This window comes from Eptesicus fuscus, chromosome 12, assembly GCF_027574615.1.
Source record: "Eptesicus fuscus isolate TK198812 chromosome 12, DD_ASM_mEF_20220401, whole genome shotgun sequence".
NCBI lineage: Eukaryota > Metazoa > Chordata > Mammalia > Chiroptera > Vespertilionidae > Eptesicus > Eptesicus fuscus.
In genome coordinates, this window is record NC_072484.1 from 23,460,334 (window position 1) to 23,485,271 (window position 24,938).

At 46.7% G+C, this 24,938-nt stretch overlaps 1 protein-coding gene across 4 annotated transcripts in view; it reads left to right on the forward strand.

Moving 5' to 3' along the window:
• The first annotated feature begins 20,911 nt into the window (after positions 1-20,911).
• JAG1 (jagged canonical Notch ligand 1) overlaps positions 20,912-24,938 on the forward strand; it is a 45,749-nt gene continuing 41,722 nt past the window's right edge. For 2 of the 4 annotated variants that reach the window (XM_054724287.1, XM_008141092.3), the window contains exons 1-2: positions 20,912-21,565; positions 22,008-22,313. In XM_054724287.1, coding sequence (XP_054580262.1) covers positions 21,485-21,565; positions 22,008-22,313 — 387 coding nt within the window. In that variant the 5' untranslated portion in view covers positions 20,912-21,484. The remainder of the gene's footprint in view (positions 21,566-22,007; positions 22,314-24,938) is intronic. The other 2 variants (XM_028144785.2, XM_028144786.2) reach the window with 2 other exon arrangements.

Sequence of the window (24,938 nt, forward strand, 5' to 3'; positions counted from 1 at the left end):
AAAGAAGGCTTAGTGATTGACATGGAATGCTTGGAGTCCACAGTAATTCAGGTCCCACCTTTCCAACCAGAACAAATTAATTATTCTATCCACTTTATACCAAGAAAGAGAGAGGCAAAGGCGACCGAAAAAGGTAAAGTAGGCAAGATTTCCAACAAGAAGCCTATCTTTTGTCCTTTGCTTTTAGTGGCCTCCAATGTGACCTACTAAAGGTATACCCTCGGCCCCAAAAAGGAAAAAGAAACTATAGCTTTGTATTCCCAACGCATGTATCTTTGCTTGCAATCTTGCATTCAATTTCAGTGTAATATGAAGAGGCCTATTCTTTTACAAAAAGGTCCCTCTTCCCACCAGGCTTGTTTGTTATTTTATGTATTTCTGCATCATTTGTAGACTCCGCTTTGATCTGCATTCCTTCTGGATGTGGGGTTTCCTTTTCAGCTACCAAAAGGAAAGCTGGTTTGTTTGAAAATCTGTTTATTTGGATTTTTTGCTAGCCTCAAGTCCCTGTCTTTATCAGGATGCGCAGAGCTCCGTGTCTGCCAGTCTCAGACATCACTCGTTTTCCCTAAGGAAAAGGCAACTTGAAAATAATACAACATGCCGTTTGTATTTGGAATATTCTGGAAAAGAGGCTTTAGAGGTTTCAGTTTAAAAGCTTAAGAGAAGTGATTCTTTACCAGATATATTTAATTGGCAATGGATCTTTCATGCTCAGACTGAGAAAAAAAAAGCGTTTCCTCTCTCATTAGTTCTCAATTAGGAATTTTCTCAGCAAGCAGGAGCACTCATATACATAACCAACTGCATCTGCATTTACTGGTACAAACCTGCACCCTCCACAGAGCGAGGAAATCTATGGCAGTGTGGCACCTCTCTTCCTGTCTAAGCCAGCATGATCATGTGGACCTAGAAAAAGAGAAAATAAAAAAAAAATCATACGAAGGTGACAATATCACTATGTCACTGTTTCCAGAATCCATTTAAAAGGAAAGTCAATGCTTGACTCAGGAATAGCTATTAGGTTGCAACCAGCATCCCAGCTCTGATTAGCGAGCATAGGCTAAGTGAAGAACATTGGGCACATCAGGGCTCCTTGGGAAAAGGGAGCCACGGTCACGTGATTAGGGATGCTGGCCATGGCATGGAGGATGTGGCACACACAGGGCATCATTGACTAAATGCAACTAAAGGCACAATGTATCACATAATTGTCTTTGATGTGTATACCTGGTGGATGGGGGTGGGATTACTTGCTGAGGCTGGGGTTGGGTCATGGGCTCCTTAAACCAATCCAATAGCTTGCTGCTTATTACCTATAAGTGATATTGGCTCTCTACCAACATTTCTTCCTAGGAACAGTTCTTAGGAAGACTGAAGCAGTCTATAGTCAAAACATAGGGAGGAAATAAAGGCTCTCTGAATGGGGAAGACAGCAGACACTCTCCCACATCCTCCAAATACCTCTTTGACAGAGAAACAGGATGTGTTCCCCAAAGAGCTTATGAGACAGTCACCTCATGGGATGGCAGTGGCCAGGACCCTCTCTTTTGAGGCTTAGCCAGCAGGATTCAATCTTGGAATCCAAACAAACTTAGGAAAACAATAGGCAGGACCAGGAAGGAATGGGAATTATTTGTCTGTTTTTAATAGAATCCTGTCTTCAAATTGCAGCTTTGCTCTAGGAAAAAAAAAAAAAAAAAAATCACAGTTTTCTTTAAAGTTACACATGAACAATTTCTGGCTTCAAAACACAGAGATCAAAATAAACTCCAGTTGTTGCCTAAGAACCACCTCTTTTTGCAGGGACACTGGGCCTCACTCAACTTAGGCTACCTTGGGACAGGTGGCAAGTCTACAAAATAAGACTGACTGATTGGGTAAAATGACTCCACACTGAGATTTCTCAGCTATTCAAGCATTTACAAACCCCAAATAGCAATTGAGATGGATTTGTTTACACCAAACTCTGTGCTGTTCTGATCTCTCGACTTGGCTGTCCATAGGAAGACCTTTGATTTTTCCAGAACCAGCAGAATCATATACCCCCTTGGTAACCAAACTTCAGAAGTCCACATGTTTGAAGAAACCAGGACTATTGGTTAAAACAGAGGGCTTTGTTTTGACAGAACATCTAGATTAGACCTGGCTCCTAAAAAGCCATCTCTTCAAATTATGTTATTTACTAGAGGCCTGGTGCATGAAATTCTTGCACTGGGGGGGTGGGGGAGGGGTTGTCCCTCAGCCCAGCCTTCACCCTCTCCAATCTGGGACCCCTCGGGGGATGTCCAACTGCTGATCCCTGTAGGATCGGGCCTAAACCGGCAGTCGGACATTTCTCTCACAATCCGGGACGGCTGGCTCCCAACTGCTCACCTGCCTGCCTGCCTGATTGTCCCTAACTGCTTCTGCCTGCCAGCCTGATCACCCCCTAACCATACCCCTGCCAGCCTGACTGACGCCTAACTGCTCCCTGCCGGCCCGATCGCCCCCAACTGCCCTCCCTTGCTGGCCATCTTATGGCGGCCATCTTATGACCTCATGGGGGCCGCCATCTTGTGACCAAATGGGGGTGGTCATCTTGTGACCACATGGGGCAGCCATCTTGTGTGAGGGCATGAAGGTCAATTTGCATATTACCTATTTATTATATAGGATGAGGTCCAGAGAGTGAGGTGGGGTCAAACTGAATTGAGGATTTCATTCTGGCAGATGAAGGAGAGGCTAAAGGATCCTTTGTGGAAAGTTTTGGGTTTGAGACTCAAACTATAAAATAAGCTCAGAAAGTGGACAAGATTGTCAAAGAGACCATTAAGAGGAGGAGGAAATCCTCATTCTCAACACTCATCAGAGACACACAAAAATATGAGGGGCGTTGGCACAGACTCTAAATTTATGACATTTAATAACACATCTCACCTTACACCTTGATATCTCATGTGCTTAGATGGGACATAGTGAGAAATGGTGGCTTTCCTTGAGGAACATTGACATCACACACTGATTTCCACAAAATCTCCTCCAAAAAGATTTGAGTCCTACTAATAAGCTTCTACTGAGAAGCCCCATCTGAGAAGGTCTGGAGTGGATTATTCAAAGTGTGGACCTCTGGACCAGCAGCAGCATCTGGAAGCTGCTGAAAGCATCAGAAAGCAAATTCTATCCCCAACCCCCATCCCAGTTTTGCTGAATCAGAATTGTGGTGGAAGAGGGAAACAAATCTGTTTAACCATCGTTCAAAGTGATTCTTATGTATACTTAATTTCTAGAAGCACTAGGCTGGGGAGATCTTAGGGAACTATCTAGTAGCTTTCTGAGAGGTCAGCCTCTGAAGGGCTTTGTAAATGCAGGAAGGACAATGCAAAGAAGAAAGTGGGAGCCCAGAACTCCAACATGAAAAGAGAATTCGATAATTGCCACTCACTCCTCCCTTAGTCTGAGGGCCCAAAACCAACAGAGATGCATTAACTTTGACCTTTAGTGGAGCACTGCACCCTTCCTGCCATCCTTCTCATTTTTCCTGTGTCAATGCCTCAGTTTGGGTCCCTCTTGACTTCACCCCGCAGCTGCCCATTCAGTTCTATTGCTGTGACCTACCTACAGTTTCTCAGACACACACACCGTATCCTTTTCCTCTTCACTCACTGGCTCCTCTTTCCCAGGGACATTCAATCAAGCCCAGGGCTTACCCTCTGTCACTGATCATGGCCTGGCCCCCACCCGTCCTGCTGTTCTCACAGTAGAGTCAAACTCCATCCAAAAGTCAGTGTTACTGCTATCCTAGATGCTTCAGTTTCAACTCAAATCAACCCAACAACTTCTTAGTTGAGCAATTATATAACCTATTGCCTCACTCCCAGGTTACATACAGTCAACCTCTCTTCTCCTGGAAGTGCCATATAAACACACACTTATTCAAAGACAGGGAGTTTCTCAGAGCTCAAATGCACCAATCATGATCTTTAAAAGAAGAAGAAGAAGAAGAAGAAGAAGAAGAAGAAGAAGAAGAAGAAGAAGAAGAAGAAGAAGAGAAAGAAAGAAAGAAAGAAAGAAAGAAAGAAAGAAAGAAAGAAAGAAAGAAAGAAAAGCAAGCAAGCTCCATTAGCTTTAGTTTCTAGGATGTTTTAGTTTCTATTCCATTCATTCAGGAACAAAAAACAAAAAACTGCACTCATTCATTTCTCATTCTCCTCTATTTCTTGATTGAGGATGACCTTAGTTCTCCATCCCACAGCCCATGCAATGACGACTCTGGTAAAGATAATGGTAATTGTAGCTAAAACATGTGGAGATCTTACTATGTTCCAGGTATGAAGCTAAGCATTTTACGGCCATTCTTTAATTTTCCCAACCACTCTATGAGGAAGGTACTATTATAATTTCTACTAGAGGCCCGGTGCATGAAAATTCATGCACTGGAGGGGAGGTCCCTCAGCCTGGCCTGCCCCCTCTCACAATCCAGGAGTCCTCAGGTGTGGGAGGCGACCCGGCGATCAGGGGAAGGTGACACCCCATCACACCTCTGCTGCTGCCACTGCTGGCAGTGCTAGCCTCGGCTGGCCCTGTTTACCTGAGCCTCAGGTGGCCCTCGGTGGCTGGGAAGCCACCATATGAGGCTTGCCTGTGCCTCGGGCCGGCCCTGGGTGGCTGGGGGGCTGAGGGGACTGGGGGACTCTGAGGCAGGTGCACGGAGCAGCCAGGCCCACCTGGGGGCGGGCCCAGCCTTGCTGCATGCCTGCCACCCCGGTGGGGCTGAGGGGACTGGGTGCTGCCATCTTGTGGCTGTGGGAGCCGCCATCTTTGAGGGTGGGGAAGTCAATTAACATATTCCCTCCTTATTGGCTATGGGTGCCACCATCTTTGCGATGGTGTGAGGGTCAATTAGCATACTCCCTCTTTATTAGATAGGATTCTACAGATGGGAAGACAGGCTTAGAAGGGTTAAGTCACTTACCCAAGATTACAGAGCTAATCAATTTGGATTCTAACCCAATTCTTTCTACCTTTTATTCTCAATGCTTTATTGCCTCTATATTCATAGGAGAAAATACACGTAAAATTTTAACATATGAAACACTATCCACAAGAAACTTATTCTTCTAAGGACTATTCCACTCTTTCTGATTTCTCCATTATTCACTCCCACTCCCCATTTGACAAGTGTCAACATAGCATTTTCTCAGTTTCTCTTTCACCACAACTGCAGATCCCAGTCTTGTTATGTGTCCTAAAGCTTCCTTTCACCTCATTTGCTGGCCCATTGCACCACGAGACACACATCTGATGGGCCCTCTGTGGAAGAGAAGGCTCTGGTAATGTCATTAACTCATTCACCTGCTTAGTACAAGGTTTAAGCAGAGCCACATTTCAAACTTGTCTACTCATTGGAAGATTTAAACAGTCTCAGTGCCTGGACTCCAACCTAGAACAATTAAACTGGTGTCTCTGGGGGTGGGGCCCAGTCATCAATACTTTTTAAAGTTCCACAGGAGATTCTAATGTGCAGTAAAGATTGTGAACACTGACACAGGTTTAATCTCCCTGCTACTGTTCTAATATTACAAAACCCTCCAGAATGGCCCTGACATCTGTGTCTCTCCAGTATGCTTCCTGGACCATCCACATTCAGTAGAAGCTTATTGAATGTTGCCTACCAGGGAACTGAGATTTCATAGGGGTCTTATAATGATTTTCCTCATAGGGAAGTCACCCTAAATGAGCCACCAGGGATCATTTATTCTCCAAATTCTGCTTGGGTCCAGAAGCAAGTCAGAAGGAATTTATTCTTTGACATGTGAATCAAATTGGCTATGTTCTTTTGCTTTCTCTATAACAGTATGCACTATGGAACGCTTATAAAGAGTCTTTTCCCAGCCTGGAAAGACCTACAAAGGTCTGGGAGCATGAGTTTTGGAATAAAAAGAGCAGGTTTGATGCTCATTTTGGATATATCAGTATCTTATGACCAAATTTATTAAAATTAAAGAAGTTGGCTGTACAATCACTCCTCTTGGTGGCAGGGGAGAGACCCAAGATAGGTGGCTGTGATTGGCAATAGAGTAAATGTTCTCCGAGTTTTCTTTTACCATGTCTAAGATAAAGTAAAAAATTTGGTAGATCCTTCCCTGGCTGGTGTGGCTCAGTTGGTTGGGTATCATCCCATGCACCGAAAGGTTGCCGGTTCGATTCCTGGTCAGGACACATGCCCGGGTTGTGGGCTTGATCCCTGTTAGGGACAAAGGCAGTGACTGATGTTTCTCTCTCTCTCTCTCTCTCTCTCTCTTCTCTCTGTCTGTCTCTCTCTCTCTCTCCTCCCGCCCCCCTCTCTCTTTCCCTTCCTCTCTCTCTCAAAATCAAGGTAGATACAGTACTTAAACTAAATGAGCCACAGGTAAAAGGTTACTTAAACACCCCCTCAAACCATCTCTACTTCACCTTTTGCTATCTTTTCTGAAGTGAATGCACAGTAAAAGAAAATCCAAATGTTGCTTTCCCTTGAAGACCTCATTTTCAACACTCTCACACAGGGAGTAAGGAGTCAAAGCTTCTAGATGAGAGAAGAGTGGGCTTCCTGTCTAGGGTGTCAAATCATGTGACACCTTTCATCTCCTTTCCAACATAGGAATTAAGCCCAGGTTTACCTCGGCAACCGCACCTCCATGAAAGACAGCGAAGAGGATTTTCAACAGGATTAAATGATATGAATAGCATTCAGGTTTCCACTGGGGTTAGAGCTGGGGGGCGGGGGCACTGCGGCAGCTGCTCAGAGGAGAGAATAAAGGATTTGCTGGAGCTTTGTGACTCGGTGTATCTGCTGAGGATTGATCTGAGAGCCTTTCTTAGCCTCCTTTTCGGGGGAGGAGAAGGGCTTCTTTTCAAAGTCACATTATCTGGCAACAAAGCTTGACCCAAGAGGGTGGTGTTTGGGGGGTTGCACATTTGCTGGGGAGAGAGGTGGGCTCAAAGGCTCCCTCAAGAAGAAGGCATACAGGCCTCAACAGATGGGTCTAAAAGCTGGGAGGGGCTGGGGCAGGGGAGCCCAGCCTCCCCGACTTTCCCAAAACCTCTAACCTCAGCCTTCTCCCAGGTGGCTCCTGCTCTTGGCGGCTATCTCCCTGTGATCCTGAAGTGAGGCTGTCTGTGCTGTGTGCCTGGGAGGTGGGGGGTGGAGGGGGGTGGGCATGGCATGAAGTTCCGGAAGATCACCCAGCTACTGCTTGGGACAGTGCAAAATGGTGCAGCCACTCCTCAAAGCAGTTTCTTTTTCTTTTTTTTTTTTAAATATATTTTATTGATTTTTTTACAGAGAGGAAGAGAGAGGGATAGAGAGTTAGAAACATCGATCAGCTGCCTCTTGCACACCCCCTACTGGGGATGTGCCCGCAACCAAGGTACATGCCCTTGACTGGAATCGAACCTGGGACCCTTGAGTCCGCAGGCCGACGCTCTATCCACTGAGCCAAACCGGTTTAGGCAAAGCAGTTTCTTATATACACTTCCTACCTGACCCCCAAATCCCACTCCTAGGTAATTACCTGAGAGAAATAAAAACTGTGTTCGCACGAAAACTTGTACGCAAATGTGTATGGCAGGTCTCTCCATAATTGCCAAGATCTCCCAGCTGGGGAGGGATAAACACATGTGGTACATCCCTACTGTGGAATATCACTCAGCAATAAAAAGGGCCGAACTGTTGATTCACTGGGCCCCACGGATGAATCCCCGATGTATTGTGTCCAGTGAAAGAGGCCAGACTCAAAGGTTGCATACTGGATGGCTCCATCTAGTATGTAACATTCCAGACACGGCAAAGCTATAGAGCATAGAGGGAGGGGTTGTCTACAAAGGGGCAGAATGAAGGGATGGGAGGGAAGGAGGGAGGGAATATCTGTATCTCCGTTTTGGTGGTGACTACATGACTGTATGCATTCGTCAAAACTCATAGAACTGGGCAGTAGAAAGAGTAAATATTACTATATGTAAATAAAATAAATTAGTAACAGCTATGTCATGAAAGGTGTCCAGAGGTTTTAAAACTCTCAACCCTTGTCTGGCCGGCATGGCTCAGTGGTTGAGCATCAACCTATGAACCAGGAAGTCATGGTTAGATTGCCAGTCAGGCCATATGCCCGGGTTGCATCAGGGCCCATGGCTGGGTTGTGGGCTCGATCCCCAGTGTGGGGCGTGCAGGAGGCAGCCCATCAGTGATTCTCTCTCATCATTGATGTTTCTATCTCTCTCCTCTCCATTCCTCTCTGAAGTAAATAAAAATATATTTTAAAAAAATAAAATTCCCAGTCCTGGTAGTGGCTTTCTATATACTTCCACACTTCCTCTTCCTGCCAGTGGTAACCAGGAGGGCAGAGTGGATTGCTAGGGTCCTATCCCATTTTCCTGCAGTTGGTGGACAGGTGACCGTACCCCAGGCTGCTTCCCAGAGATGGTGAGAGGCACAAACAGAGGATTTTCTTACTGACAGTCCCAATTCCTTCCCCTCGGCTCTTTCTCCTTTCTTCCAAGAAGAATATATGGCCTTGGCATTCCTTCCCGGATTCCTTCTTCTAATACAAATTCCCCTTTTGTTTCCTCTTCAAATTCTTCATCGACAAATTGAAAGGCAAATTGTACTGTGTGTGTGTGACATGATCAAAGGACCATTCAGAACCTCCACTTCCTGCCCAGGGACATCCCAGTCTGTGCCCCAGTGCCAACGGGGCTGAATGCCTCACTCCTCCAAGTGTGTTCCAGGACCAGCAACATCAGCACTGCCTGGGAGCTCGTGGGAAATGCACTCTCGGGCCTGCCCCTAGCCTTATGGAGTAAGGATCTACCTTTCCACAAGATGCTCAGGGACTCACAGGCACATTAAAGACCAAGAAGCCCTGTGTCCGATACAAGTGTCCATCCTAATGACAGGAGAACTTAGATCCCCACTAGCTGTGGGGGAACAAGAGGCCCTTGGGTCTCAGCCAACCCTGATTCTTAGTTCCACTGCTTACTCGCGGTGTGCCCCCCATCAAGGTGTGTGGCTATAAACGTATGTAACCTTTTGAACCTCGGTTTCTTATCTGTAAAATACTAATGCCAATGTCATAGCCTTGCTGTGGTTGTTAAATGATGTAATATAGGAAGGCACCGCTACTGTGCCTGGCACAGAGCATAGGTTGCCCCACCCCACTCTTCAACCTACCCAACCAATTTGATATTTGTTGCCAGAACACTGAACTCAAATCCCAAATCAGATGAGACATTTGATGGACTTAACTGGGCTGTGGGCAGGTGGGAGAGGCCAGTGACTTTGGCAATTGCCTCTTTTCAAGGTAGGCTAGATCAGTGGTAATCAAAGTTTGGTCCCTGGAATAGCACCACGTGGGGACTTTTCAGGAACACAACTTCTAGGGACCTACCCCAGGCTTACTAAATGGCAACTCTGTGTTGGACCCTCGCCACCTGTTGTTTATTGAGTCATCCAGGTGATTTTGATACATCCTAGTGGGACTGTCTCAAGTAAGACCAAAAACCTACAATTTCGGTCTTTGTCAAAGGCCTTGTATAAAAGAAGAGATATTTAAAGAGGTTTACTGGAAAGCCAATCTATTCCTTTAGTTTGGACATTACTGGTTTTCAAAGTCAGTACTAAAACACAAGGGTATGTGAAGACATGTCTGGTTCCGTTGTGATGTATATTACCAGCAATTTGCAACTGATTTGTTCAACGAATTCATTCAGCAACTACATATAGTGCTACTGTTCCATGTCAGACACTGCTCCAGGCTTCACTAATAGAATGAAACCTTAGGTGATGCAATCAGGACCAGTCTTGGTTGGTTAATCTACATATTAGTTAAAGATGGAATCGTAAAACATGACATATACAAACCTTTTGCTTTAACATAAAACATAAAAAATGGATGTTTACTTGTCCATCTTTTGTTCTAAGAAAAAAACTTTTTAAGCTACCAATGTTACATCCTATCTCATTCATAGCACATCATTTATAATTTCCAATTTTGGTCTCCCTACATTGGAATGAAAGTTAGGACACTTGGAAAGCCATCTGAATGAAGAATCCTTCTAGATTTTTCAGATTCCCACCCTCACCCCCCGCCCCCCATTCTTTTAAAGCTATCTTGCTCACATTCGATTTAATAAGAAATTTTTTTAGCTACTCACATTTATTTTCATCAGGTCATATTCAAAATAGCTTGCATAAAAGCAACATCTTTCTTTTAGCACTCATTTTATCAGTTTATATAATCATGAATTAAATGATATAATTATGATAACGAGTATAACTGGCATGCCAGGTTTGTAAATCCACCCAAACTGACTACTGAAAAATATAACGTTTCACTCTACTTGGTAACTTAGTCTATTAGCTGCAAGAGCTCTCCATAAAGTGGGTAGCAGCAGCCAGTATTTATTAAAGAAGGTTTGGAGGACATAGGTCAATCCAATGATTAGGTTAAGGGGAAAATGGTTACAAGAATCTATCATGATTGTTTTCAGGGAGCCTGCAAATAACTTATTTTTTAAGATAATTTGAGCAGACTCAGGATTATTCCTATAATTATGCCTCCTTACCTCACATTTCAGCTTGCTTTCTCAAGTGGAGGCTATGAAGGATGGTCACCTTAGGCAGGCTTAGCTCACAGAAGTTCACTAATGGCAATCATTACTCATTGCATGCTTGCAAGCAATTTTTGTGGTTCTGTTTTCTTTAAAATTTCTCCCATGGAGGCGTTATTAGCTATCTATTGCCACAACAGTGCTGCATAATAAAGCAGATCCAAACTTATTGACTTAAAAGATCCGGTTGTTATTTCCCACAAGTCTATGAGTTGGCTGGGCCAATTCGGCTTATCTCAGTTGGGCTTCAGCTGTGTCCACTCAGCCCGTGGGTCAGCTAGAGACTGACTGATTAGGGAGGCCCTCGGCTGTGACCACTCCGTTCTCCACATAATCTCTTATCCTCCAGGACAGTGGTCGGCAAACCACGGCTCGTGAGCCACATGCTGCTCTTTGTCCCCTTGAGTGTGGCTCTTCCACAAAATACCACGTGTGGGCGCACACGTACAGTGCGATTGAAACTTCGTGGCCCGTGCGCAGAAGTCGGTTTTCGGCCTGGGCGAGTCTATTTTGAAGAAGTGGTTCTAACGCCGAGCCACACTCAAGGGGCCAAAGAGCCGCATGTGGCTCGTGAGCCGCGGTTTGCTGACCACTGCTCCAGGAGGTTAGCCCAGCTTGTCCCATGGCACTGGCAGAGTCTTGGAGCAAGAGGGAGAGAAGTGCGAAATAACTCTGGAGGCCCAGGCTTAGAGTTGGCACTATCTCTTCGGCTTCAGTCTATTGGCCAGAGCAAGTGATGGGGCCAGCACGGATTCCAGGGGTGGGGAAACACGCTGCACCTCTTAGTGGGAGGAACTGTAAAGTTACATCCCAAAGGGGTGTGGATACGGGGCTAGGAGTAAACAGTTGGGGTGGTTTTTTGCAATTAATCAATCAATCACAGATGCATTTGTAATATGACAGTGGGGAAAGTATAGATGAAGGAGGTTTACAAAGTAAATTTAAATTCTCTCAATCTAAGTTTATAACCTTATTACTATTATCTGTGGAGTGGAGGTCTGGAAGATATAAGGACATTTTAAAAATATTAAGTCTAGTATGATTTGATATAAGATATCTATATCATCATTTATTCTTATAAAATTTACATTTTTTAGAAAGTTAAATGGCTTATTTCACTTATTATGTGCTTATACAAGGCTTTTTTAATAAGTACCCTACCTCACAAAAAGAAAGGTTATTAGTTTTACTTCCCAGGAAAAAATTATTGAATTTCATCAAAATCTACACATTTATATGAGAGGAGATCTCAACTGAAAAACAAAGGAAGGAAGGCAGAAAGGCAGGTAGGAAGGGAGGGAGGTTGGAAGAGAGAAAGAGAGAAACAGAGGCAGAAAGGGAGAGAGAGAGGAGGAGGAAGGGAGGGAGAGAAATCTCCTGTGTCAATGACTTGGGAACTCACAACCTGTAATCTGGAAGACTAGTGAACCCAGAAAAGCTGTACCAATCTTTGGACAGGCCGATTTGTGAATGTCTTTTGAACAACAACAATTAGATTGTTAAGAATTTAATCTACAATCATTTCCGGCATGAGAATTTATTCAGTGACTTAATAAATCGTTGCTGAGCTCTTGCATCTCAGCCACCGACATGCCAACCAGACTGAGGAAGACCCGAAAACTTTAGGGCCACATGGGCAAGCACAGGAAGCACCCAGGGGGGCCGAGGTAATGCTGGTGGCTTGCATCATCACAGGATCAACTTCAACAAATATCACCCAGGTGACTTTGGGAAAGTTGGTGTGAGGCATCACCACTTACAGAGGAACCAGAGCTTCTGCCCAACAGTCAGCCTGATAAACTGTGGACCCTGGTCAGTGAGCAGACACAGGTAAATGCTGCCAAAGGCAAGACTGGAGCTGCTCCTATCACCGATGTGGTGCGATGGGCTACTACAGAGTTCTGGGGAAGGGAAAGCTCCCGAAGCATCCTGTCATTGTGAAGGCCAAGGTCTTCAGCCGAAGAGCCGAGGAGAAGATTAAGGGTGTTGGTGGGGCCTGTGTCATTAAAATGTCCACAAGTGAAAAAACAAAAAGTTGCTGAGCAACTATTCAAAAACAAACAAAAAGTCACTGCACTAGGTATTTAGGGACCTTCTTTGGATTAAGCAAAATTATCAGAAAGATGTATACTTGGGACAATATTACCTTTCCTTCCTTACCTCTTTCACCACCTTGTCCCCAACCCCCACCCCAGCTGTCTTTGAGCAGCCCTCAAGTTTAAGTGTGTCATTCTAAGAAACAGTTGCATTCCTCAGCATTCCATAATGGGAGACCCACACACCCTCCCCCAATGTTTATAATTGCTGTATATACCCACACATATGTGGGTATCTTTCAACAAAGTGCCAGGAAAGCCTTGCTTCATCTGAGAGACAAGCTTGTTGGCCCTGCATGGGTTAAGTTCATCTTGAGGCTGTGTTTTTTTGGTCACCCTGGCTGTCTTTGAGCTTAGTGTTCAATTTTCCATTCATGTCATTATGCTTGACCTGCCTGTCTCCATGTATTGTTGTTCCTCTTGATCTTGGTCTTTACCTTTACCTCTACTTTCCTTGGTCTTGATATTTATTTACTTATAGATTTCACCTGGAAGTTGCCTGAATTTTGCTTTTAGAATATGCTGGTATATAAATATATACTTGGGTAAATAACTGTGAGACATTCCAGTTATGACACTGAGCTCGGGATGGGACGATCAAAATGTAGATTTGACTAACCGATACTTATACCCAATGATATGGCATGGCGCCAATCATTGGAAAGCACATTTAAGAACATCTGCCTAACTGTAGACTTTCTGTATTCACCATGGGTTAGACCAGTGGTTGGCAAACTCATTAGTTAACAGAGCCAAATATCAACAGTACAACGATTGATATTTCTTTTGAGAGCCAAATTTTTTTAAACTTAAACTTCTTCTAACGCCACTTCTTCAAAATAGACTCGCCCAGGCTGTGGTATTTTGTGGAAGAGCCACACTCAAGGGGCCAAAGAGCCGCATGTGGCTCGCGAGCTGCAGTTTGCCGACCACTGGGTTAGACCTCAATGTGCATACAAATCATTTGGGGATCTTGTGAAATTGCAGGCTCTGATTTAAAAGGGGGGAGGGGGTGATGAGCATTTTCTCGAGCTCCCAGGTGATGCCAATGCTGCTGGTCATCAGATTGCATTCAGAATAGCAGGGGAGAGAGAATATAACAACAAGCCAAGCTCCGAGGACCAACTCGGCAGCATTTAGAAGTGACTTATTTGCTGTAGCCATTTGGTAAATATGTGAGGAATTGATCCTTGAAAAATCAGTTCAGAAAGCAGATGCCGTTCTCAGCTCTGCACCCCAGGCTCTGCTAATCCTCAATCAGTGGCATCAACATCACGTTTGTCTAAAACTGGGGGGAGAGGAGGAACAGGGAGTTAATGGGTACAGAGTCTCTGTTTAGAAAGTGGAAAAAGTTCTGGAGAGTGGTTACATAAGAACATGAATGTACATTTTAAAATAATTTATATTTTTATTGATTTCAGAGAGGAATGGAGAGGAAGAGAAAGAGAGAGAGAGAGAGAGAGAGAGAGAGAGAGAGAGACATCCATGAGAGAGAATCACTGATTGGCTGCCTCCTGCATGCCCCTACTGGGGATTGAGCCCGAAACCCAGGCATATGCTGAGATGGGGAATCGAACTGTGACCTCCCAGTTCATAGATTAACAATCAACCACTGAGCCATGCCGGCCAGGCTCTACACTTTGAATTGTACACTTTAAAATGATTGGTGGCAAATTTTATGTTATATGTATTTTACTAACAATTAAAAAAAAATCATGCCAGAGCTGGTCAAATCCTTTAGTTATGTGAAGGCTAGTGCAGAATGTGCTGGGCTATATTTTTCCTTACTTGCTAACCCCCTACATTTCCAGTAATGCAGCCTCAGACCATGCCCCTGCAGCGTCAGACTGTGGCACCACTCTTCTTAGTAGCTGCATTGCACGTTCAAGGTATATTACACGTGTGTTCTATTAAAAACCCCACCTCCTCTTCACATAAATTACTGCCAAACTAATCTAAAATAGTGTAATTGACTTCTGTCCTTTTTACCTGTCTTTGAAAAAAATATTATCACTTCCATGGATGCAATAGCCAACTTTTAGAAATTAAACTTTCTCCTTAATAGTCATCTTACGTTTTCTATGCATTAGTCTTATTTCCAAAAGAGAAAAGAAATGTTGGAAATCATTTCTGAATAATGTTAATGAAAATCTGCGTATCAGTAAACCTAAGTTATGACTAATCTTTAAGAATCTAGAAATTTATAGAGAGCACTTGTGCCAGTATTTCTGTGCTCAAGCTAATGTTTCTTTAGCCATCCTTGAGTGCTCTTGGCATAAAAACAATAATAAAAACAACTATTTACCTCCCAAATGAAAAGTTAAGCATTGCAATCATCCACTTTTTATGTTCTTAATAACTTCTAATTTAGAGAAAGCCATCAGTAAAGAAACCGTTGGCTTGAGAACAAAAGTGTCAAACACAGACACAGTCTTCTAATTTATTGAGAATTACTAACCCAGACGTGAAATCCTGGGATCTGAAGCCCTGTGGCTTTTGTGCCATTGGCAGGTGTAATCACCTTTCTTTGACTCTCACATTTATGTTTATTTTGAAACTTTCTCAGATAACTGAATATATTTAGGTCTCCTTTCCACGTGCTCCAACAACTACTTTGATGTATTTTTTAATTTTTTTTTTTTTTTAGATCTGGAGGCAGATTTGGGTTTGCACATGTTTGGAAAGCTGAGTGCAAATGAGATGAAAAGGTGTTCATGGAATAAACTGCATTGTGATAGTTTCGATGGGGGAAAAAAAAGTAATACTTTTCCTTCCACCTTCTAAGTTCTTCTAGCTGGGCTGATCAAATTAACAGAGACAGATAACAGGAGAAAATAAAAATGTTAATACATGCGCTTGGGAAATTTACATAGCATGAAAATTCCAAAGGCAGCGAGATCACATTGGGACTATATGACATTTTGGACAAAGAGAAAAAGGTGGTGAGGGGGGAACAGGGTCTTAGATTTAAGAAGTGAAAATAAGCAATTTACAGGTAGTTGAGGAAGAGCAGAATACCATGGCAGGTAAATTTTTTGCTAGGCAACTCAGAAACAATGAAACACAGTGGGTGATCGGGTAAACATGCTTGGAGTCCTCCTGACTAATTCTAGGGTGAAAATGCTTAAGGTGATTATGCCAAGGTTCCCTTCCTGAAGCAGGTTTTTAAAATTCTGAATCTCTTTAAGAAAAGGGACAAGTAAAAAAGCCTCTTCCTGAGTTTGTTGGGCTTTAGTTGATTTCAGTTTGAAATCATCTGCATGCCGGGGGCAGCACATTCCAGGCCACCGGCTCCTACCTGCTTCTGGAAGTGTCATTTAGGGGACGGAAAGATTTGGGGGAGCTCAGTCACACTTCACACTTACAGAAAATTGTTAGTTGCATTTAGATCAATCAGCTCTACAAACGGACGGATTGGCTTTTAAAAAAATGCTATCCTGGAATATCTCGTCATTTAGGTGTCATCGCCAAGAGGTGGGTGAGTGAACAATTTACAGTTTTGTTGAGAATCCCAATTAACAGCTATTTACACCCAGGGTTTTTGAATTTCAAAGATGACGCTTAACTATAAGAATATATTTTATAAGTGAAACTTTCTCTTCCCAGCTCCAATGAAACTATAAAAGAATCTTAGATTTTTGTTCAAAGAGTGAAATGAGGAAATAAATCCCACAGTTCCTGGATTTTGCATCTTGGGTTGGTGTGTGTGTGTGTGTGTGTGTGTGTGTGACTTTCAGTGATTGGTTTGCTAAAGGCAACGTGGGCACATAACTCTCCTTGTCCTGATAGGTTTCCATGTAATCACTGTGAGACAGGGTTGGGGCAGGACAGGCAAAATTATAAATGCCTGAGCTCAAAGCAAAACCAAAACAATGTTTAAAACGAAGCTCGTACAAAATTACTGTTGATAATGCAAGAAAGTCATAGTTCTGGTTTCCAAAGAAAGTTAAGTCAAATCTCTTGCGTATGTAAAATGAAGCTTTGGGGGCGGGGGCGGGGATGGGGGGTGAAAATGGTTGGATCTATTCAATTTATGCTTGAATGTATAAACTTGTGGCCTGGTTATGGTTGCTGTGGGAACTATAACTTAATCCTGATTTTTTTTCATGTCTAATTTGTTGCTCATAAGTTAGTGTTTTCTTTTTTTTCTTCTTCTTGAGAACTTCTTGTCATGTAGAAGGAGGAGAATAATCCACAGAGGTGGGTATGCATCCATGGGGAGCTGGCTGGACAGAGTTCCTGGGGCTGGCATTTTCTGCCATGTTAACCTGGTGGAACAGAGAAGAGCTCGTAGGGCACATCAGCATCCTTTGGTTCTGCTGGAAAGGAGCAGAAAGATATCACATCTGCTTTTCCGTGGAATAGGGCTCATGAACTTGCCTTAACTTCTCTGTAATATTCAAACAAAGAAAAAGGAAGATACTAAAGGACATTTTAAGTGTCCCTTTGGACCTTCCTCTCTTCTTTAATGGAAAGAAGAAAGGAATTAGGAAGAAAGGAATAAGGGAAAGGAATCATGTTCCTTTTGTTCATTACTATAATCTGCACTGTCTTTATCTGAGACAAGCATGCCCTCCACTCTGTAATGCTTAAGTCCACTATTTTAAAAATATTTTTTATTGATTTTTAGAGAGAGGGAGATAAACATTGATGTGAGAGTGAAACATCAATCAGTTGCCTCCTGCACACCCCCTATCTGGGACTGAGCCTGAAACTCGGGCATGTGCCCTGACCGGGAATTGAACAGGCAAACTTTCCGTGCATAAGACGATGCCCAACCAACTGAGCCACACTGGCCAGGGCTTAAGTCCAACATGTTGTGTTGTCCACTATATTCTTTGAATCCTACACAGTACCTGGTACATCAATAACTATTTTCCTCAGCATTTTACAGTGAAAAATTTCAAACAGAGAAAAAATGGAAAGACTTTTATGTGAATACCAGCATGCCCACCACCTAAAGCCAATCATTAGCACTTACTTTGCTTTAGATTTATCTACCTATCCATCCATCAATCCCTCTAGTTCTTGTGCATTTCCAATTTGCAAATACCTTTTCACTTCCCTCTAAACACTTTAGCATCCATATAATTAACTCAAAGAGTACAATTTTTTCTCTTTTGAACATAAAATTAAATACACCAATCTTAAGCGTACTCTTTAATGAATTTTGCATGCATACACCTGTGTAACCCAAACCCTTATCAAGATACAGAATATTATCCCTCCACCACAAGAGGCCTCAAGCCCATCCCAGCTGTCTCCATCCTCCTATCTCCGCAAGCAATCACTGCTTCAATTTTTAATTACCTAGATTAGTTTTGCCTGTTCTAGAACTCAAAACAAATGGATTTATACAGTATGCAGTCCTTTGCATTTAGCTTGTCACTCAACATATTTTTGAGATCATTCGTGTTGCTTAATATAATGTAGTTCTCAATAAATAATGATTTGCTTATTTTTATCAGTGTTGATTAACCCGAGCTTTAAGTTGATGAAATGTATCAGCATCCTTTGCTAATTGTATAATTTAAATACAATTTTAACAGCTTGAACGTTCCTCAAGCCGTTAGTTGGTTTAGCACTGCTGTTTGTTGATGACTCAATAAAGGAAGGGCAAGTTTTGTGGAAAAAGAAAAATGAGGCATCATCTTTTTAAAATGAAAGAAATTACCCATGGATGGTGGTTGGAGCAGCTGAGACAGGGCAGACAGTAAGTGACTATAGCCTCTCCTCTTCTCACAGGTACAGGTGTGATGGTTAAATGCGGCATTTTCACAGGAACAGTTTTCTGGAGTCTCACTTACTATAGGCTACATCCAAAGGTGGGATGTGACCTGGCCAAATCTGCATGTTGGAGTTCTTTCCACAGTAGTTCCCCACTCAGCAGGGCGGGAGGCTGAGAACTGCTGTGGGGAAGTATAGGGTAAGCTCCCACTTGATGTCCGTAGCAGTACACGGGACTGGCTTTTTGGGGGAGTACCAATTAGGTGGAAGAGTCCCAACTGGAAATTTTCAAAAGAATCCCCTCAAACCCACAACTGTCTTCTCTAAAAGTGGGTTCCCAAGCTCGGGGAGGGTGAGGGGACAGGGTACCACTTAGCATAATTTTATTGGTGTGATTTGGTATTTCTCTTAGGGTTGATCAGGTAGTTTCAACCCCAGGAAAATCAATGTTCTCTCTCCTATTAGTCAAGGGGGCTAAACTCACCTGTGGCTTGGAGCCGACCCCAGTTTACATACAGCCCAGATTACTAACAGGAGGCACCTGCATCCCAGGTAGCCTTCTTGGGTTAAGCCAGGTGGCTGGATCTAAACTGTTCAATGAAAGGCCTGGCTCCATAGCTCCTTTTTGAAAGCTGTGTGGGTGGGGGTGGGCAGGGGTACAGTGTATAGAATTTGAACAGGTTTGGGTAATGGGAACTATAAGAGATGTGTATTTTAATACTTCATCAGCCTTCATAAATCGTGCTTTTTTCCAGCACCAGCATTTTGCTTTTGGGGAGTAGAGGTGAGGAGGGGAGAGGTGGGGGAGATTAGTGTATGGAAACTGGTAAGAAAAGTCTATATAGGAACACGGTTGGGAACTGGATGCCTAACGTTTAGGATAAACGGGGAAAACGAGGCCTGGGGAACATGAAGACAAAATGCCCAGTTTGCCACTGCCTATGCCAACTACAAGCTTGTTCTGCTCTAACCGATTCCCCTTTGAAAATATGGATTAATTCTCTCACCAATGAGCATTAGATGGATGGATACATTACCATTAAGAAGGTGCCTTTCTTAGGTGTTCTTGAGCTGTTGCAATGCCAATATTCTAAACCATCCTTGCTGGCTTTGAATCAGTGTAAAAAGGTCAGTTACCACATTTTATTCTCCTGTGTGAATATATTGACCATATTGAGACACCCATTAAATAAGTAAATAACCACAAATGACCCACCCTTTTATACTCTCACAACTCAGCATATTGGAAACTATTTTCCCTTGGCCCACTGCAGCCCATTACGCCACAGCGCTCCAGAGGGCTGGAGCCAGGATCCGGTCCCTAAACAGTCACTCCTTTTCTGTAACACAAGGGCCAAAACTTTGTCCATCCTTCAGTGGAAATCCTTCTTTTCCTTAAAGAGGTCCCCTCAAACACAGCAGTAGGTCCTCTGGAAGAGGGGTGAGAGAGGCTTCCGCCAGCCCGCAGGTTTCCTTTGACCTTGATTATGACCGGAGGCTCGCCTCGAGGTGGAAGACAGCATTAGTTTCCATTGCCACCCCAGAGGAGCCAAGTTGTGGGGCGATGGGGGTGAGATGGTCCTTTCCAGGCTCATCTCTTGCCACCCAGAAAGCAGCTCGGAGGCCGCCTACAGGTGCAATCCCGGCACTGCGGCCAGGACAGAGGGGCTGGGGAAAGTGTGAGTCCAAGCCCACCAGCACCTCTGCCTGCCCTTCCCAAAGCCCGAGCAGGGCCCCAGCGCGCCCGCGGCCCTCTCCCTTCAGTTTTCCCTCGCCGCTGCCCAGGCGCGGTTTGGGAAGGAAACTGAGAGCCCTCCGAGGCTCCGCAGACTCGGATTTGGGAGGAGGTGGGGCGCGGCCGAGGCTTTCCCTCGAAACTGCGGCGAGCCTGGCTCCGGGAAAGTTTTTCAAAGTTCCCAGCAGCGCCTGCCCGGGTCGCCTCCGCTGGGCGAGCAGACGGCGGCCAGCGCGCCAGCCTCGCCGCCGCCTCTGCCGCTACTGCCGCCAGCAGCGCGCTCTGGACGGCTCGCTCGCGGGAAGCGGGCCGGGCTCCCGGCGGGCAGGCCCTCCTCCGGGGGCGAAAGCCGCAGCTGACGCAGGCGGCTTGGAAGGCGGAAGCTGCCCCGCTCCGACCGCTCGGGCAGCGCCGCGGCGCCTACACCTGGGGTCCCGGCGAGCCGGCGGAGGCGCCCGGCCCGAGGCGCCCGAGGGGGCGGTCCGCGCCAAGGGCCCCGGGCGTCCCCGAGCAACTGACACTTCGAAGTTCTTTCCTGCGCCCTCCCCCCGCGTCCACGCCAGACCCAGGGCTCCCGGGGGCGGGGGTATGTGCTGGGTTCCCCAGCGTCGACGCCGTCCAGCGTATCCCTGGACCCCCCCCCCAATCCCCTAGCAAGTTCCTCCCCGTACTCCCCCTACCCAGCAACCCGAAGGGGAAGGGGTGTGACTCCGACGGACACGCCCCTCATGAATATTAATAGAGCGCATGCGCCTGCCGGGCGCGCTGGGTAAAGGTGGCCAGCCAGGGCTGCGGCTCCCAGACGGGCTCTCCGAGTCCCTCTCCGAGAGCCGAGTGGGCACGCGTCATTGTGTTACCTGCGGCCGGCCCGCGAGCTGGGCTTGGGGTTTTTTTTTTTTTTTTCCTCCCCTCCCTCCCTCCTTTCTGTGCAGCTGATCTGAAAGGGAATAAAAGGCTGCACATAATCATAATAATAAAAGAAGGGGAGCGCGAGAGAAGGAAAGAAAGCCGGGAGGTGGAAGAGGAGGGGGAGCGCCTCAAAGAAGCGATCAGAATAATAAAAGGAGGCCGGGCTCTTTGCCTTCTGGAACCGGCCGCTCTTGAAAGGGCTTTTGAAAAGTGGTGTTGTTTTCCAGTCGTGCATGCTCCAATCGGCGGAGTATATTAGAGCCGGGGCGCGGCGGCCGCAGGGGCAGCGGCGACGGCAGCACCGGCGGCAGCACCGGCAGGAACACCAGCGCGAACAGCGGCGGCGGCGGCGGCGGCGTCCCGAGTGCCCGCGGCGCGCGGCGCAGCGATGCGGTCCCCACGGACTCGCGGCCGGCCCGGGCGCCCCCTGAGCCTCCTGCTCGCCCTGCTCTGCGCCCTGCGAGCCAAGGTAGGAGCCCGCGGGGCCTCACTCGTCCAGGCCGCCCTCTCCTTTCCCTCGCGACGCCCAGGACGCCTGCGGTTGAGCGCCGCGAGCGGGGCCAGGAGTCCTCGGTCACCCAGCTCCGCAGCCGGGCCCCCGCGCCCGAGAGGCTGCACCTGGGCTGGGGGAGCGCCCCGTCCTTCTAAATGTATCCTCCAGGCTGGGCAGGGGGCATGTTCGCTCCACCCTTGCTACTCCAGTGCCGTCGTCGGATTTCTCCCGCACTCGTGCATTTATTTTTTATTTTTTTATTTTGCCCGGGAATCACGTTGAGTCTTTGCGCTCAGTTTTGCAAAAATTATTTTCACTTGGCGCCGAGGGCGCATCGGGGCGGGAGGGAGGGAGTCGCCACTTCCACCCTCGAAGAAAACAACTTTTCCCCGTGCTGACCTCCCTTCCTCGCCGGCAGGTGTGCGGGGCCTCCGGCCAGTTCGAGTTGGAGATCCTGTCCATGCAGAACGTGAACGGGGAGCTGCAGAACGGGAACTGCTGTGGCGGTGCCCGGAACCCGGGGGACCGCAAGTGCGCCCGCGACGAGTGTGACACGTACTTCAAAGTGTGCCTCAAGGAGTACCAGTCCCGCGTCACGGCCGAGGGGCCCTGCAGCTTCGGCTCGGGGTCCACTCCTGTCATCGGGGGCAACACCTTCAACCTCAAGACCAGTCGCGGCAATGAACGTAACCGTATCGTTCTGCCTTTCAGTTTCGCCTGGCCGGTGAGTGACGGACGCAGGCTGGGAGGCCGCGCCGAGGTTCGCACCCGCGTCTGCCGAGCCCTGCTTTCTCTTGCGAGAGGAATATTAAGAGTCTTGGCTTAACGCGGCGCTCGCTAATAGGGGAAGATTTTTTGGGGGGTGGGGGGGTTAGGGAGCAAGACTCGGCAGGCCCATCCCCGCTGCTTTTTGCTAAGAGCACAGAAAAATGGGTACCCCAGAGATTTGGGAGCAAAGCTCCCAGGAAAGCGGGTTTAACTTGCAACTTGAAGGCCCCAGGGTAAACCTCCCTCCCCCCTCCCGAACCAGGAGGTCATTATAAATGATCCTTGCTTAACCAATTAAAACGCTGTGGAAGGCGACTCGGCTCAGTTTTGGCCTTCGAACGACGTCCAAATTGGCACCCTCCCCTTTCCCGTGGAAGGCCGGGAGGGCGGGTGTGTCCTTCCTGGAGGGTGTGGAGGGAACCCGTTTCCCCCTGCTCCCCAGGAGATTTTGGTGCGTGCGGGGGCGCTCTCCCGGCTGGGTGCAAGGGCTCGGGGGCGGCCGCCGGAGGGGGGAGGGTCTCCGGGCCTTCGCCCGTGCTGCCTCCGCCCCCTGCCGGTCCCTTCCTGCCCTCGCCCCCGTGCGGTGTAGCCTTGTGGCCTCACTTCCAGTGGTTCCCGGGCTCTGGAACAGCTGTGTTTGCAAACTTCCCCGGGAAGGGCGGGGGTATGCCCTTGTCCGGAGGGCGCATGGTCCCCGCAAGCCTTCAGGGGCGTGCCAGAGCTTGGAAGTGGCGGTCTGCTAGAGGCAGTTACTGCGGGTGCCAGTACATGGACCCCCGTCTGAGAGCCTCTGGAGGCTCCGGGCGCCGCTGGCAGACCCCCACAGCGAGGCCCTTGCAACATCCCGAAATGGGTGGAAGGAAGATGAATGCGATTGCAGAAGAGGAGGAAAGGGGAAAATGTTGGTGCCCTCTGCCCCTTTCCTGCTGTCCAGGAGGCGTGACTCATTGCCAGGACTGTGGCTTGGCCCAGCCTGTGCTGGGAGGGTGGGTGGGGAGAGGGGGAGCTCTGTGCCTAGGGAATACTCTCCACCGCGTGCTCTGATGGGGTGCGCTCTGCTGCCTCCTATCCGTGGGCTGGGGCTGTGATTCCCAGCTGGGGGTGGGGAGGACGGGGTAGAATTACGTAGAATGTCTGCTTTGGTATATGTGAAGCTTGGGATGGCTCTCAGGTTTACAGGACCTGGCTTTTTAAAGTGCCCTCTCTGCCTCGGAGGAGATAAGACAGTTATCAAAAACATGCCATTAAGAGGGGTTTATAAAAACCTGTGCTATGTGGAGTTCTCAGGATGAAGGGCTGCTTCTGTTCTGGGATTTCATTTTTGTAAAGCAAGTTTATCTTGTTAATCCCCTATTAGGGAGAACTTTAAGCTAAAGAGGTTAGCCACATTTTAAATCCGGCTGGGCCCACATTTACTGCGAATACTGAGTGCCCTTCCAACGTGTGTTTGGAGTTTCGGGAAGGGGCCTGCAGGTGGTTCCAACCTCCCAGGCTCAGTCCCGAGCCCCTGGCTTTTCACAAGACCATAAAAGGAATCTTATTAGTGATGTGGAAAAGCTGCAGGCCTGGCTGAGGTTCATTTTGGAGAGTAAGGTCAGAGGATGGATGGAAACAGGGAGGGAGCCTTGCTCCCCAGGCTGGCTGGGGAAAGTGACCTAGAAGGTGTGTCTGTCCCCTTTTGACACTTGGCAGAGAGTCCTGGATGGGGAAGGAGCGGAAGTGGCATGTGAGGGCAGAGAGATGATTGATTTGCTGGTGCTCTTCTGTGGTTTCAGGCCCACGGGTCACCAACCATGAAATAGACTTTCTAGAATGGGGGGACCGCTTGGTCTACACTGAGTGTGTGGTTCCTTTGAAGTGAGGCCAAATGCATGTATCACTCATAAACAAGTCTCCACCCTGCTGCCCCAAAAAGGCCTGCTGTGAAATATAAGCTTTACTTCCCAAGAGAAACCAGAGTTCAGGTGTATTGTTTTAGTTTATTTTTCCGAGTGCGGTTGGAGAAACAACCACAGCCTGTAACTTTCAAGAATGATTCCAGGGTGAGTGTTAACTGAAATGAAAGCACTCAGGTAGCCGAGTAAACATGGAAATAAATAAGCACAGCTCCATTTACTTTGGCAATTAAATATTAATAAGCAAGTGTATTTAAAACGGATTACCTTGAAATAGCGAGTGACTGAACTTGGTACAGAATTCAAGATTTACAGCATATGTGGCTTAAAAACAAACCTTGAATTGCCAGCCACCTGATTTCCCAACCCCCCAGGCAGCCTCAATTTCTGTTATCATGGGTCCTCCCAAATTTGCTGACAATAGAAGAGCTGTGGTTCAGGGGCACGGTCAAAGGTCATTTTAGAAGGTCATGTGATTCACGTCTTTTGTTGAGAATTATGACTCTATCAAACAACTGTTCGTGTTCTGGAGAGGAAGAGGAGGAAGTGATTTGGTCAGATATTGAATATAATCTACATCCCAGTGTCCACGTGGGAAGCTCTGTGGAGGTGGGACTGCCTGCCAGACAGTATCAAATTATGTCCCACTTGGATCTGCTGCCCCAGCCCCAGCTTTGTGGTAGTTT